The sequence below is a fragment of the Hoplias malabaricus genome, chromosome 17 (assembly GCF_029633855.1).
Source record: "Hoplias malabaricus isolate fHopMal1 chromosome 17, fHopMal1.hap1, whole genome shotgun sequence".
NCBI lineage: Eukaryota > Metazoa > Chordata > Actinopteri > Characiformes > Erythrinidae > Hoplias > Hoplias malabaricus.
Genome location: NC_089816.1, coordinates 32652988 through 32670406, shown reverse-complemented (window position 1 = coordinate 32670406; position 17419 = coordinate 32652988). Strand labels below are relative to the sequence as shown.

General features: G+C 43.9%; 1 protein-coding gene across 1 annotated transcript in view; it reads left to right on the top strand.

The window, feature by feature from the left end:
• Positions 1-16703, top strand: part of cry2 (cryptochrome circadian regulator 2) — a 29018-nt gene extending 12315 nt beyond the window's left edge. The window contains exons 3-12 of the mRNA XM_066649854.1: positions 997-1139; positions 7337-7521; positions 8566-8654; positions 9100-9240; positions 10550-10861; positions 11018-11169; positions 12229-12431; positions 13548-13625; positions 15203-15452; positions 15589-16703. Of these exons, the coding sequence (XP_066505951.1) occupies positions 997-1139; positions 7337-7521; positions 8566-8654; positions 9100-9240; positions 10550-10861; positions 11018-11169; positions 12229-12431; positions 13548-13625; positions 15203-15444 (1545 nt within the window). The 3' untranslated portion in view covers positions 15445-15452; positions 15589-16703. The remainder of the gene's footprint in view (positions 1-996; positions 1140-7336; positions 7522-8565; positions 8655-9099; positions 9241-10549; positions 10862-11017; positions 11170-12228; positions 12432-13547; positions 13626-15202; positions 15453-15588) is intronic.
• Positions 16704-17419: the final 716 nt, after the last annotated feature.

The window sequence follows — 17419 nt, the reverse complement described above, 5'->3', positions numbered from 1 at the left end:
TGGAGGCTCCTCTCCTGTGTGCTGTTGGGCTCTGTGGTTATACTGGACTCACTCAGTGTGTGTGTTGGTGTGTTCATCCCTGGTGTGTATGCAGGGGAAGCAGGTGGGCTGGTTACAGTCGTCAACACCATACTGAGCCTGTTAATGCAAGAGTCTCCCTCCACAGCTTCTTTTCGTCTGCATGGGTTCAGCACAGAGCATAACCCCCATGTTTCTACCAAATTATAAAAGCAAGCAGCCTCTGATTTGCTTGCAGTAAACAACAAAGGACCTTCATGGAAAACGTTTCCCATTGTTATACGTGACTTTTTAGCTAATTCCAAGCACCACGAAGCAGTTACAGGAAGTGAATGAATCAATAAACAAGTGAAAGTATTCAGTTGGGTTTGGGGCACTGTGAGGGTTCACCTTTGACATTGTAGTTTTTTGTGGCTTATCCCTCAAGTATTAATAATAAAACTGTTATAATACTGTGGAGATTTTCCCTTGTTTCTATTGGTTTTAGAACAGCAGCAAAATCCTTGTCCATGTTTGGGTTCGCTCTCAGTAAACATTCTCACGCTGCTGTGTTTCTGTGCTCTATGGCCACATTAAGCAAGGAATGAGTTTCCATGAGTTTGAAAACATAATGATTATTTATTTTTATTTAATACTGGAGTCTGTGTTTTCTGTGTCTACAAATTTCTTTTAACATTGACTGAGTATTTTCCTTTATCTCTCTCTCTCACTGTCTCTCACTCTCTTCTCTCTTTTTCTATTTCTCTCTCTCTTTCTCACTCTCTCTCACTCTGTCTCTCTCACTCTTATCTCTCTATCTCTTTCATTCTCTATTTCTCTCTCTCTCTCTTTCACTCTGTCTCTCTCTCTCACTGTCTCTCTATCTCTCTCTCTCACTCTGTCTCTCTCTCTCACTGTCTCTCTCTCACTCTGTCTCTCTCTCACTCTATCTCTCTATCTCTTTCATTCTGTCTCTTTCTCTATTTTTCTCTCTCTCAGGAGTGGAATGTAACTCGTTTGACGTTTGAGTACGATCCTGAGCCGTATGGTAAAGATCGAGATGGGGCCATCATTAAGATCGCTCAGGAGTTCAGTGTAGAGACAATAGTGAGAAATTCTCACACGCTCTACAGTCCGGAGAGGTGGGTGAAACACACACACACACACACACACACACACACACACACTTGAATTCATGTACATGTTCCAATATGAATGTTAACTTCACAATTACCCTTTGACACTGAAAACAACAGAAAACCCGGCTGTGTTGGGAACACCTCTGCAGATGGACCACAGGGTGAAAATCCACAGGGAGATGTACCCTTTGTAGGGCTCTAAAAGGTTGAGTGTTGGTCATTCCTGGTGATCCTGATCCTGGTGATTCCTTGTCCCTCGAGGCTCTAAGAGATTATAAATGGCCTCACTCTCTCTTGGCACGGAAGAGGGCCCTCCCTCTCTCCCATCATTAAACACTGGAGCGATCTTCTTGTATAAAATGAGAGTTGTACAGTTTGTGTTAGTTCTTTAAAAGAAACTGTGATTTGCTTCACATACTACTTTTGATCATTAGAAATATTTGCAGAATATTCCAGGCACTGAGGTGTGTGCAGGTATCAGAGTTTGATACTGTCGTTGTCACACACTCGGCCAACCTGGGGCATGTGTTTGCACTTCCTAGTTAATAATTAAGGAGCATTTATAATAGACGTTAGACTGTTGTTTTGAATAAAATGACACACTTTACTTGAATCTACGCTTTGACCACTTTATTCACACTGTCCCAGAGGAACCAATAATGAAGCCATGAATGACTAAGGTTTGGGTTAGGATAAAAAACACTGTACTAGGGTTAAACTATGCTCATAATCACAGTCGTGATACTTGCCTTAACCCAAGCAGTTACAGATAATGAATAAATGAATGAAGGAAGGTGTTTTAAAAAAAATAACATTTCTATGAAATACTCTGTTCTTGAGGAAACCGGTGGTGATAGGAACCCAAGGTCCTCTTAAATAAAGGCATTTAGAACGCCCAAAGAAAATAATATTTTTTCAGACCAATTACTGTGTTCATATCTTGCCAATGGGGGGGGGCGATATGGCCCTAAAATAATATCATGATATTTCATGTTTTTTTGGTGATGTGAACAAAACACTGAAAAATACATTTATTAATTTCGAGAAAGTGCTAATGGAAAAAAATAAATGATATTCATTCATTATCCAGTTTCACCCGTGTGTCCGGAGCCTACCTGGAATCATTGGGCGCAAGGTGGGAATACACCCTGGAGGGGGCGCCAGTCCTTCACAGGGCAACACACACATTCACACCTACGAACACTTTTGAGTCGCCAATCCACCTACCAACGTGTGTTTTTGGGGTCTGGGAGGAAACCGAAGCACCCAGAGGAAACCCACGCAGACACAGAGAGAACACACCACACTCCTCACAGACAGTCACCCGGAGGAAACCCACGCAGACACAGAGAGAACACACCACACTCCTCACAGACAGTCACCCGGAGGAAACCCACGCAGACACAGAGAGAACACACCACACTCCTCACAGACAGTCACCCGGAGGTAACCCACGCAGACACAGGGAGAACACACCACACTCCTCACAGACAGTCACCCGGAGGAAACCCACGCAGACACAGAGAGAACACACCACACTCCTCACAGACAGTCACCCGGAGGAAACCCACGCAGACACAGAGAGAACACACCACACTCCTCACAGACAGTCACCCGGAGGAAACCCACGCAGACACAGGGAGAACACACCACACTCCTCACAGACAGTCACCCAGAGGAAACCCACGCAGACACAGAGAGAACACACCACACTCCTCACAGACAGTCACCCGGAGGAAACCCACGCAGACACAGGGAGAACACACCACACTCCTCACAGACAGTCACCCGGAGGAAACCCACGCAGACACAGGGAGAACACACCACACTCCTCACAGACAGTCACCCAGAGGAAACCCACGCAGACACAGAGAGAACACACCACACTCCTCACAGACAGTCACCCGGAGGAAACCCACGCAGACACAGAGAGAACACACCACACTCCTCACAGACAGTCACCCGGAGGAAACCCACGCAGACACAGGGAGAACACACTACACTCCTCACAGACAGTCACCCGGAGGAAACCCACGCAGACACAGAGAGAACACACCACACTCCTCACAGTCACCCGGAGGAAACCCACGCAGACACAGAGAGAACACACCACACTCCTCACAGGCAGTCACCCGGAGGAAACCCACGCAGACACAGAGAGAACACACCACACTCCTCACAGACAGTCACCCGGAGGAAACCCACACAGACACAGGGAGAACACATATAATTTAATATATATGAATAGCATTTAATGGTTGGGTTTAGTAAAATATTTTATTTTACTACAAATTTAAGTTTTAAATATTCAGATATAAAGAAGTGACGAAAGAAATCGGTAAACATTTACTTATTTTGTAAACAGCAGTAATTCTGATTTTGTGTAAATGAATGTAGGGTAAAATCTACCACACAAACAAAGTGCAAAAAAATGTAGTGTGCGAATAAACAATTATACGGTAAGTAACCTTAAAGCTTCACAGTAAATAACAAAACAAACACAGAACAGTTGCTTTGCTGTGAGTCATTATGTAAACAAGTCAGAATATCACAATGTGGAATGACTTTGTTTACTTCTTCTATTGCACTGAATTATACAGAAAGATATATACATCTTTGAAATACAATATTAGTCACAGTTTACCACAGATTTAACAGGTTATGAAAGTAGTAACATTTATAGTGCAGCCCTACCACAGACCAGTGTGCAGCACAATGACGTAGTGAGGAGTAAAGCCAGGAGAGACGGCACGTGCTGCTGTAAAAATGTTACCCAATGAATGGGAATGACGAACGCTGCTGTCTGTTTTATATAACTTCCTTTGCAGTCGAGGCTCAACCTAGAGAAAGTACTGGAGAGCTCCAGAGCGCTCAAACTGAAGCAGGCAATTGCTGTTATATAAATAAGATAGATGTGTTTAATACATCCATGCACCAGGGCGGTTGTAGTATGTGTGTGTATATTTGTTTTTAAGACATTGTGAGGACCTCGTTGAAGGCTTTTTGTAATGGATTGTGTAGGTGCTTCTTCCTCCCAGGGTTTTTCATTTTCATTTTTCAGAATAGGACCCGGATCAGATTTATTGGCCCAGTGTGTTGACCCATAAAAGGAATCACACATGCAGCTTTTTCACAAAGAAAAATATTTAATTTACTGAAATTATGACTGCATTTTAGTTGGAGGTGTAGCATTAATCAACTTCAGTAGCATAGAAACTGGTGGAAGAGCTCGCAAATATGGTAATGCCTATGGGTTTTTGTGGTTCTGTAAGTTCTTAGACACTCTTTGCAAGTTTATAGTTGATATATCTATCTATCGTTATACTTATATAGTGCCTTTCTAGACACCCAAGGACGCTTTACAATCCACACTGCTCAGAATGCTCAATCCACACACACACTGGTGAGAAGCGGCAGCCAAACGCGCACAGCGTACTCTCGACCAGGAACGACCGTCCACCTGGAGGACACAGCGCCAATCCATATCTGCGCACACACACATTCATTCACACAAACAGACAATCATTCACCAGGACATTTTATTAGAGAAGCCAATTCACCTACCCTCCATGTTTTTGGACTGTGTGAGGAAACCGGAGACACCGGAGGAAACCCATGCAGACACAGGGAGAACACACCACACTCCTCACAGACAGTCACCCGGAGGAAACCCACGCAGACACAGGGAGAACACACCACACTCCTCACAGACAGTCACTTGGAGGAAACCCACGCAGACACAGGGAGAACACACCACGCTCCTCACAGACAGTCACCCGGAGGAAACCCACGCAGACACAGGGAGAACACACCACACTCCTCACAGACAGTCACCCGGAGGAAACCCACGCAGACACAGAGAGAACATGGAAACTTCACCCAGATGGGACTTGAACCCAAGATCCCAGCGCTGAGAGGCGAACGTGCTCACCACTAAGCCACCGTGCCGCCAACACAAATATATATTTTAAAATGTGCGCTAAACAAAACAACAGTTTAAAACTTGTATGAATATAATCAAACCAATTAAAACATTGAGTGAATGTAACTGAACAGCCACTTCCTGTAGTTGACCTGTTGGATGCAGGAGGAGAAGAGGAGTCAGCAGTGAGGAGGGTCTACTGTGGTGGTCTGAAAGGGGGTAAAACATAAACCAGTGACAGGGAAGAGGAAGCCTATGATGAATCACTTGCTCTGTAACAACTGGACCTGGAAGCTATTGAAATAGGCCCAGTCCAGTAACTTCTGTTGTACATCACATGGCAGCTTGGTACATGAGGCATTAGCCTGGAGACGTAATGGTTGTGGGATAAAGACAAGGCGGTGATGGGACTGTGACGCTCTCGACACCCAACACCGTTTATTTTTTTTACATATGTGATTGTCTCCTTGTGTGTCTGTAAACAGAAGTGTGTTTTCCCCACACTGTCAGCTTCACTCCCTCCCGGTGGCGGACAGCTGTAACTACATGTCACACTGGGCCGCATGTGCCGTGGGCGGGTCTGTGTGGGGGGGGCTGGAATATCTAGTGTGTAATCCAGCATCAAAGACATGTGCTGCCTGCATGCGCTGCGTCCAGACACATGGCTGCCTCCTGACTCAAAACGCGCCAAGGAAAGCAGCCAATTGCACATGTAGTGGGCCGTTGTATAAGATCAGGATTATATATAAGAGGCTGGCTGTCCCTGTTCCGGGATGTGAAAAGGACTGAGAGAAATGCAGAACAGATTCTATCAGCAAAGATAAAGAATGACCAGCTCGGTCTGGAAGTGTAAACACCCACCCCACACTGCCCTCACTGTGTCATTGCTGTACTGAGAATGGTCTGCCACCCGATGCATTCTGCACAGTAGTGGTCCCTGTGATCAGAACCTGAGCAATAGTGAGGTGGGCTGATAAACTGTACAGGAGAAGATGGGCAATGCTGTAATTTAACCCTTCAATGAGGGTTTCCAATAAAGTGGTCAGTCAGGTGATGTACCGGGGAGATATTTCTAATTACGTGACCCATGGGTTGAGGTTCTAGGTGTGGGTTTCTAGGAAAGTGGTCAGTGAATTTTCAATGTTTTTTTTTTTAAACCCTGTGTAGGTTAAGGTGCTGCTTTTATTTTATTATTTAAAAGACCCTAAACATTAAGTATTAACACACTACGTTTACAATCACAATCTTTAAATCAAATATAAACCAAATACCACACGTTTTGGATACAATATTATCCCCAAGAACAGAACAAATCGATGCCTTTGCAGCGCTTCCTTTATGGAATTCATAACACAAGCAGCAATGTATGAGTTCTTCTCACTTGACTGTCTGTGAGGAGTGTGGTGTGTTCTCCCTGTGTCTGTGTGGGTTTCCTCCGGGTGACTGTCTGTGAGGAGTGTGGTGTGTTCTCCCTGTGTCTGTGTGGGTTTCCTCCGGGTGACTGTCTGTGAGGAGTGTGGTGTGTTCTCCGGGTGACTGTCTGTGAGGAGTGTGGTGTGTTCTCCCTGTGTCCGCGTGGGTTTCCTCCGGGTGACTGTCTGTGAGGAGTGTGGTGTGTTCTCCCTGTCTCTGCGTGGGTTTCCTCCGGGTGACTGTCTGTGAGGAGTGTGGTGTGTTCTCCCTGTCTCTGCGTGGGTTTCCTCCGGGTGACTGTCTGTGAGGAGTGTGGTGTGTTCTCCCTGTGTCTGTGTGGGTTTCCTCCGGGTGACTGTCGGTGAGGAGTGTGGTGTGTTCTCTCTGTGTCTGCGTGGGTTTCCTCCGGGTGACTGTCTGTGAGGAGTGTGGTGTGTTCTCTCTGTGTCTGCGTGAGTTTCCTCCGGGTGACTGTCTGTGAGGAGTGTGGTGTGTTCTCTCTGTGTCTGCGTGGGTTTCCTCCGGGTGCTCCGGTTTCCTCCCACAGTCCAAAAACACACGTTGCAGGTGGATTGTTGACTCAAGTGTCCGTAGGTGTGAGTGTGTCAGTGAATGTGTGTGTGTGTCTGTGTTGCCCTGTGAAGGACTGGCGTCCCCTCCAGGGTGTATTCCCGCCTTGCGCCCAATGATTCCAGGTAGGCTCTGGACCCCCCGCGACCCTAAATTGGATAAGCGGTTACAGATAATGGATGGATGGATGGATAATGAATGGATGTTATACAAAAACTGCTTTAAAATGTGCTTGAATTTGAAATATATTTTGCGGAGCACTACAAGCGCTAACGCTCGTGTATATTTCTTTCAGAATCATCGATATGAACAACAACAGCCCCCCGCTCACCTTCAAACGATTTCAAGCCATAGTGAACCGGCTGGAGTTGCCCAAAAAGCCTCTGCCAACAGTCACACAGGAGCAGATGGCCAGCTGCCGGACGCAAATCTCTGACAATCACGACGAGCACTACAGCGTGCCCTCGCTGGAGGAGCTGGGTGAGGCTTCTATTATGTGTACTTGTTTAGTTGTGTCTAGCTGTGCTGCCTGACTGTTGATGGCCAGGACTTCACAGAAATCAAGCCAAGCCCTTCCAACATCGATCTGATCTAGTCCCTGGGTCCGTTCCAGATGTGATCAGAGGCAATGTGAGGTTTAGATCTGCTGTTCTTGGAGCTGGGACAAAACAACAACATGGATGCAGTGGATTGGATTATTCCCTTTTGTTCACAGCGACTGGGTTGACTTTTTCCCAGTTCCAGACATTAGCCAAAATACCTGCAGTCACGGCAGAGTGGGTGGTTTACAAGGCCTCTGCTGCAGTTTCTGAATAGAGTACGGAGAGTGCTGAGTGTGTGTGCTGAAAGCGGTGGATAGGCAGGATGAGGTTTCACCCATGGCCTTCATTAGGTTTCTCCTTTTAACCATTGTACCGGCAACACTTGTGATAACTGTTACGTAAAGGTTGCATAAGTTTTACTGTCTTTCTCACAGGCAGTGGGCATGGGCTCACACTGACGTTGAGGGGGGAAACAACCCAAGAAAACATGCATTTTTATGAAAATAAAAATATCCTGGTTGTGGTGGATTGCACTTTGGAAATATATATGAATATAGTCTGTTAGTCGTGTGTGAAACATGCAGCAAAACATGAGAAAATAATGAGTATACTTTTGTTTAAAAATAAAAAAATAAATGATCATGTTCAGCATTTTGTTCTGTCTCTGTCTGTCTCTCTCTCTCTGTCTGTCTCTCTCTCTGTCTGTCTCTCTGTCTCTTTGTCTCTATCTCTCTCTCTCTGTGTCTTTCTCTGTCTCCGTCTCTGTCTCTCTCTCTGTCTCTTTGTCTCTCTCTCTCTCTCTCTCTCTGTCTGTCTGTCTGTCTCTCCCTGTCTCTCTCTGTCTCTTTGTCTCTCTCTCTCTCTCTCTGTCTCTCTCTCTCTGACTCTCTCTGTCTCTCTCTCTCTCTCTATCTCTCTCTATCTCCATCTCTCTCTGTCTTTCTCTCTCTGTCTCTCTCTCTCTCTCTCTCTCTCTCTCCAGGGTTTAAGAATCATGGAGAGGTTACGTCAGTATGGAAAGGAGGTGAATCGGAGGCCATGGACAGACTTAACAAGCACTTGGACAGAAAGGTGAATCATAGAAAGCTCACAGAGACACAACAGTCAGTTAAAACTGAAACATATTTTAATAATATACACACAACAGGTTGGTTTGTTTAATTTAGTAAAGCGTGTATTTCTAAAAATACCGTATAATGGAGTAAATGCCATTTAACAAAAGTAACTAGAATTTTCCAGAATTTTCTTTGACGCCACCACGTATTGCGTTAACGTTTGTTTGTTTTTATTTCTGATTTAACAACATTATATAATAACAGATTTTTATGTTTGTTATTGTAACATTGTTTGTAGTTTTTCTCATGTCCTCACCGCCTTAAAAACACACTGCCTCAAGAATAGTTTCTGGATTTGAATTTGTTCAGCTGCCCACAATGTTTTCACAGTTTCTTTGAATGTAACGTTTATTAAAAGCTGAAATGCTCAGGGTTTTTTTGGTTGTTTGCTGTGTTTTTAGGCGTGGGTGGCGAGTTTTGAGCGTCCTCGAATAAACGCCCACTCCCTGTTCGCCAGCCCCACCGGCCTGAGCCCGTATCTTTGTTTCGGCTGCCTGTCGAGCCGAGTCTTCTACTACCACCTGCGAGAGCTGTATATGAAGGTTAGTTCTTGCCGTATTCACGCTTTAACACACACTGTTCCCCTGAGTGTACAAATTTTTGACAAATTCACAAGGCTGTCTTTACTCTCTGCTTTAAATAAGTGTGATCTGTACATGGTGTAGATGTGTGATGCATGGGTTTAAATAGACATTTGGCCAAAAGCAGAACTCTCAGCATCATTCAGGAAGTTTTTAAAGTTAAAACCTAGGCTCCGTCTACTCTTTATTTTTTATTAGACAGGTTCAATTACCAAATGTAGGAGAGCACATTTATCACTGTTCTGTTTAAATACAGTTATTTAGTTACATGGTGATATTTGCTAAAAATAGTTTCATTTGACTGTGTTTATAACTTTTTTTGAATCTTCATCCACTCTCCTTTTCTGTTTATGGACACACATCTTCAAGTGAATGATGTACACATTCTACACTTTTTAAAGGCTAAGCCCCAGCTCTATGAAAGTGTCAAACAAATAAATACAGTGGAGTTTGAGTTCCTAACTTGTGTTTATTGAGAGTCAGAAAACATGTTATTTCTTACTAATTGAAGGAATAAGGTTTAAAAGACCGTTGGTCCCCCCCCCACGGTGTTGGGAAACTCTAATAGGCGTCTTGCCTGTGACGTAGATGGTGGACAACAACTCTAGAAGCTGCACTTAATTTAATGCAAAATGAGGAAAAGGTGTGTTGTTTTTGGCTGCAATCATTCAATGTACAGTGGGACATCTGTGCACAAATGGCCCAAAGATCCCAAAATATCCAGAAAATGGACTAAATTTGTCCACTTTAAACGGGCACTTTGGAAAGGACCATCCGCTCACTCCGTTATCTGTAGCTCATTTCACTGGAGCTTTTCCAACAATATGGGCATGTAAGGACACCAACGAAAGGTGTTCAAGAGCCTCTGTAACATGGAGGTAAACAGGGTAAGGACACTCACTTCGCCTGTTTTAGTTGGTGTTAGTTAACGTTAGCTTGACTCGCTAAACTCGGTGGCTCAGATTATACTCGGCTACGTAGCTGCATTACGGAGGTTTATAGTGTCGGATGAATTCGAGTTCGACTTCGATCACATTTACAAGAATAACGGTACCTCTACATTTGAGTTTAGCTTATTGCTAGGCTATTGTCATGAATAATGTTGGTTATTTAGCTAGATACTGTCATAACAGTCAGTCATAACGGTGTTTTACCGCGGCGTTGTTCAGCTGTTGTCCACCAGTGACGTCACGGTCGCGTTCGAGAATTCCCGTAGAGAGCTCGGGTTTGCTGTTACTGATAATGATGATCTTGATCGTCCTCTCTGCAGCTGCGTAGGAAGTCAAACCCCCCTCTCTCGCTCTTCGGACAGCTGTTATGGCGGGAATTCTTCTACACAGCAGCCACCAACAACCCAAACTTCGACCGCATGGAGGGGAACCCCATCTGTGTGCAGATTCCTTGGGACAACAACCCAGAGGCTCTTGCCAAATGGGCAGAGGGTCACACAGGTTTCCCCTGGATTGACGCCATCATGACACAGTTGAGGAAGGAGGGCTGGATTCATCACTTGGCGAGGCACGCCGTGGCCTGCTTTCTCACCAGAGGAGACCTGTGGATCAGCTGGGAGAGTGGCATGAAGGTACACAACCACACCACGTAACGTTTGATGGTTCATGAAACAACATTTCAAACAATTTAATACATTTAATAACAATTTATTTGCGATAAGAGGAGGTCAGGTGTGTGTGAGTAGCCTCATTCATAGGGAGGATTTGTCTGTGTTCCTCCTCGGAAGGTGTTTGAGGAGCTGTTGCTGGATGCTGACTGGAGTGTAAATGCCGGTAGCTGGATGTGGCTCTCCTGCAGTGCCTTCTTCCAGCAGTTTTTCCACTGCTACTGCCCAGTGGGCTTTGGACGTCGCACAGACCCGAGTGGAGACTACATACGGTAAAACTCTCTTCACCCTATAGTCCCATAGACTCAGTAGAAATGTATATAACCTGCGCAGAATGTCACTTAATGGTTGAGTATTTATGTATTTAATGTTTTTTGTAGTTCACTCACTCACTGGTAGGGGCTGCTTCATAACGGTGCCCTGTTGTGCTTTATATCAGTGGCAGTTTGTGTCGTTTATGAATTTATAATATTTTGAACAGATAAAATTAGCAGATTATTGTTTATTTTAAGTTTATTTACTTTGGAAAATGTATTTTCAAATATTATCACTGTTCAAATTAAAAAACAAGCGTTTCCATGTTTGTCGATGTTTTTTTTTTTTACTGCGTCATTAGAACACAGCAGCTGTCTTTCTTTCATGACGAACGGACCAATAGAAATACTCCAGAATACTTGGAATAATTTTATTTTATTATTATTGTTATTATTTGTATTTATTTATTTATTTTTATTTAAAACATCGACTTCCATTGAAAATTGAGGGTTTTTTCACCTTCGGTATAATTACTATTTTGGGAGAAACAGTTTTAGTTGAACAGCGGCATTAAATATTACTGTAATACACACAAATTTAATAAGTATTGTTTATTTTAGAGTGAATATAATGTAGTAAGTTAAAAGCGAGGTAGAACCTGGCCACATTTACATTATAACCACAGGAGGAGGTGGACATGGCACTTTGTAAAGACTCATTAAATTACGGTCTTTTAAACCTTATTCCTTCAATTAGTAAGAAATAACATGTTTTCTGACGATCAATAAACACAAGTTAGGAACTCAAACTCCACTGGATTTATTTGTTTGACACGTTCATATCGCTGGGGCTTGGCCTTTAAGAGAAGACGGCTCTAAAATCAACTGTATGAATTTCAATTAAGTTGCTTTTAAATTTTAAATCAAAATAAAGCTGTCCTCAGCCGGAAGTGCAGTGTGGACGTAGCTTGTCTGCGTTTGACTTCAGAAAGTGTGTTGTAATGTTTATTATTAAAAAGCTTCACGTCCATAAGAAACCTTCCGTGTTATCGATTGATTTATTCGGGTTCCGTGCAGGAGGTACATCCCGAAGCTGAAGGACTACCCGAACCGCTACATCTACGAACCGTGGAATGCTCCGGATTCTGTCCAGAAGGCGGCTAACTGCGTGGTGGGAGTGGATTACCCCAAACCCATGATCAACCACGCCGAGAGCAGCCGCCTCAACATCGAGAGGATGAAGCAGGTCTACCAGCAGCTCTCCCACTACAGAGGCCTTAGTGAGTGACACAAACAGACTGTACCTAACGATCCTTTCAATTTAAATACTACTATGAATATTCTGTAATAAGACGGAAGGCAGAAGGTGCTAGAATGACTGTCTTGAGGTGGCGATTACTGTGAAAACCTCGTAATAAAAATCACTTAGAAACAGAACAGAAAATGAATGCTAGCCTCCGTACCTTGATTCAAAGCTGTTGTCCGATGTATATTCACAGTTGAGTTGTGACCACTCTCTCAAACCTGGCCGTGTGCTAGGATTTACTTTAGAAAGCTAAACTGTACAGTCACGGTTCCACAGCTAAGAAGCTCTGTGTGAAGATGTGAAGCCTCTTTTAACGTGGCTCCCTTTTAAAAAGCTGTTCCACACTGAGCTTTTCAACAACAGGGTTATTTAGTGCAGCTATTTTATGTGGCACAAGAACATGTCGTTTCTGGATGTTCCAAGTACTATTGTATCAGCTCAGCGCTTGTGCTCTTTCTGTACACGTGTTTGTTTGGTCTTTCTGTGTCTTTGTCCGTTCCTGGGGTAAATGTAACCCTATGAAAGGATCCATGAGGGTTATAATTCTCAATCTTTATCACATTTATGTTTGTAAGTAGTAGAGGATATCTTTTTATTGTGATTTGAATCTGGTGTTCGTTTTTCTGTGTAGTTTTACCTCGTCTTCCCCTGGCTCTGGGGTGTGGACGCCTGCAGAGAAGAGAATCAGGAGCGTGGAAAGATGGTGCTAATGTTTTTTTTGAAAGTCAAAGAGACCTTAATCTAGAAGACAGAAGTAAAATGTTTCTGCTGATGATGGTGTTAGTGTCTTACACAAGCCGTCTTTTAGGCCCCATGTTCCAGTTCGAAAACACAGCACTGTAATTACCTTTGATTTTTGGGAGGCGTTTTGACCTGGTTTGGAAAATGTGGGTGAGATAACAGCCTGTTCTTTGTTGAGGTTTTTTTTGGTCTGTCGTTGATGTCGTTTGGAGGTTTAAGGGAAAAAAAAAAGGACTGTGCCCTGGGTTTATAACGTTCATGAAATTTAACCCTAAATTCAGCTGAAATGGAAAGGACAAATGTACACAGTGAAGGGTTGTCCATTCCTGTGTTTGTGTGTGTTTCCCAGGTCTGCTAGCATCTGTGCCCACCATTCAGGAGGAGGCCGAGCCCCTGATGTCGGACGACTCTCAGGCCAGCAGCAGTGGTGAGAACAGCTCGTCTTATCCCATACTCACGTTTGTTTTAAACAATCTCAGAGTTGATGGATGTGACATGGTCCAGCTCTGCTTCTTATATGGCTCTCTACGTATTATTAAATGGCGAGTTTGAGTTATTCCACCTTTTGACAGTTTTGTGCTGTCATTTTTGGTCATTTAGCCTTTCTGCTGAGCTTGACCTCTGATCTCTGCCTGAGGCAACATCATGCTGAATATAGGTGCAGTCGGCGAGGTCATCTGGTCTTCCCTACAACACTGGCGAAAACGACAGGGATCCAGTTTCCCCAAAGCAGCAAACTATAGGAGGGAGCGTTTAGTGTGATCAAGCTTGAATACAAAATGACCGCTGATTGGCTCTCGAAGTTATATTTCATATGTATAATCAGTTTATCGTTTATCTAAAGTTTATAATGTTCCTAGGTTTAGCAAATCGTGGTCATTTCTAACTTAAGCCACACCCACATTGACACCTGATTTAAAAGAAGGCATGGGAAGGTTTCTGTACTCGTAGCTGCCGATGTGTAGAGACACTATATTTACAACCTCAGTGTGTGGGTGAGATGTGCTTTCTCGTATTGAAATAAGCAGGGCACGATGAATGCTTTATACAGTATCAGTCCAGTTTGTGTGTCGTGTGCTTGGGGCAACCACCTGTCAGCGGCCACAGTCTGTGCACGTCACTTAATGAGGGTCATGGTAGGCCTTTGAAGACACACACATATTTGACAGGACAGACAATCAGTCCATCACACAATCACTTACACCTATGGGCAGTCTTGAAGTTGGAATAGCCCTGCGACATACCAGACTGTGTTGTTGGATTGTGGAAGGAAACAAAAACTCATGGAGGAAACCTATGCAAACACAGAGAGAACACACCCCAAACACTCCTCCCAGGCACTGACCCAGAAGTATTCTGCCCTGACTTAGATTTCCCAGTCTTATATGTCCATATCCCTCCAAAGCTGGAGAATAAACACTTAATAGACGTGAACCTAATTGGTTGACACATTTAGTTCCAGGACCCAGTCTTCAGAGCTGACAATGCTTTTAAATAAAGAATTACAAAAGCTTTTAAATCTGTATTAGTTCCATTCAAACCCTTGCTGTTTACATGGGACTTTACGTGAAATAAATCTTAAATGCTACAAAGATATTTACGATATACTTCAGTCGTTATGAGAATTGCCAATTGTTATATTTGATAAAAAACGTAGGTTATTTATTTATTTAATTTATTTGTTGTCCTGGAAACATGAGGATTTGTTTGAACAGTGATGAGCGAGCAAGGTGTCCTAGCAACTCCCGGCCACTAGAGGGAGCACTTAGACTGTCTGTTCTGCCAGCTCATGAAATGTTGGACACGTAGAATGCAGTCAACATGGAGACACCAGTGGTCCCCATGTTGACATTTTTAACGAACAATTAGTGATAATGACTTTGAATGGCCAAACTTTGCACAGTACCGCAGGTTTACTGCAGGTATCAGCAAGTGTATTTTAATGCTTTTTAATTCCCTGCGCACAGCACATACCGTATAATCACACACATGTTTTGTTTACAGACGCACCCTCCACGTCCACCCAGCCTCAGCCCCAACCTCAACACACACACCCCCCAGCTCCGCCTCAGCCACCTGCCCCTGCCCCTGAACCTCAGCCTTCAGCAGCAGCTTTACTGCCCACTGCCCAGAGAAAACGAGGACGGACCCCAGAGCCCTGGAGCTCGCTGAACCCTAAAGTCCAGCACACCACCCAGGCCAAAGCAAACGATCAGCCGCCGCAGCAGACCCCTGACAAGCAGTGACCACACAGGTGATCGAGTCGATAAATAGAAAAACGTGCGAGTTCAACGAGTTCAAACCAAACACGACTGTGAAACTGTTTCTGAGGGATTTCTTTGGTTCTAAATTCTGATAATTATTTTCAAATATTATTTTCTTCTCCACAGACAGATGCACTTAGTCGAGGGGCTACAAAGCACGAAAAAAATAGACGCTCAGCACCATCCAAACGGACGAAAAACAAGACAGCAACAGCTACAGGACGTAACGATCTGCTACAGTACGTTACCATTCAGAGCGTTAGAGCTACAGCTTCTTTTGTTATCCTTTCTGCATCAGGCCGCATTTCGTTTTTACGTTTAATTTACTCTCTGATACTGTCCAAACGGACACACACGTGTCTTCATGACTCTCACTCAAGGGTTACTGTGTGATATATATATACAGCAGATATATAGAGGTGAGCTTGGAGCTTTTTCAGCAGATCTGATCTTACCGCGCAGCATAAGGTACACAGTAGTTCTCCGGTAATAAATAGTAATTCCCTCTCGCCTGATTTGGCGACTTCTGTTCAATTGTTGTCTATCTACAGATAAGAAGCATTCAAAGACTGTTCCCTTTGTTTGTTTGTTTTTGTTTTTACCGTCATTGTGCGAAGATTAACGGTAGAAGTCTGTATTTTCACACAGCGTAGACGAGCAGCAAATGAAACGTTTATTAAAAATTTGCTTTCCCTACTTTAAATCCATCATTGATTAAATATTATTTCAGCTTGTTCGTACATTTTGTGAGTAGCTCTAACGATAAAAATAATAAATGCATAACCCGCTGTGTTCCAAAAGCCACTCTGCAATCTTTACGACTCCAGCAGTCAATACTGAAACACTACGGCACTGCAGCGTCCATAAAACGTCCAACGTTTTTAGGAAAACTTTAAATTATGAACGTATGAAGTTATTGACTATTTATTAGGCGCTGTATCAGCCTCCCCTCGCCCACCGAAAAATAACTGTACATTCCACACAAACAATGTATATTCGCAATAACTCAAGTTCCCTCAAGCTTAAAAAAAGCTTTATTTATTTTGTCTTTTTGTATTGTACAAAAGAGTTTATTTTCATGGAAGCGCTGCTGGGATGGCGAGCTGCTGTGTTTGTAGGCAGTAATTTATTGAAGCCTCCTCACTGCATGTTTCTGTCAGCGACAAAGACAATGTTTCTGCGATATATTGCATCTACGTTGTTTTACTGTAGATTTCAATATATCCAAATAAAATTTCTGAATGCAGAAAACCCTTCTGCCTCCTTGTCTTATTTGATGGTGTGGGCACTCTGGTCCAGTTACATGGTTTGGAATCAATGTAAATCATCCTGTGTTGGGAAAACACCTACGCACACCCTGGAGGGGGCGCCAGTCCTTCACAGGGTGACACACACTTACCGAACAGGGTGCCATCACACACTCATAACTGTGGACGCAGCCAAACCAGTCAGCACAACCATGTGGGGGTCCCATACGAGCAGCCCAGCAGGGTACCACTGAGATTCATCACAGAGGAGATGGGGGGGGCGGGGGTTTTGTGAGCAGCGAGGGGAACCTTATCCACATGCGGGAGGTGCAAGGCATGCTGGGGGGGCCAGTCCAGGCTCCGCCATATATTTCTGAATCGTGGGTAGTTACCAGAAAAATCTCACGTAGACAGAGGGAGCCCACCAGGTACCACACACAAATAAAGTGACCCAAGGATCAAGCCTTGGACCCCTGTAGCTGGGTGGCTGCTGCTGAGCCACTGTGCTGCCAATCACACCAGAGGTCTTCAAACTTTTCTTACTGTTTATTTAGTGCAGCAAATTTTCTCACAGGTAGAGGGCGACATTGTGATTGTCATATACAACTGCCTCGCCCTGCTTCCTGTTCAAGGTATACAGACTTTTTAGCGATGGAGGTTTGTAAAGTATGTGAATTTTGTTCAGATTATAGCTCCTCTTACACTCTGCC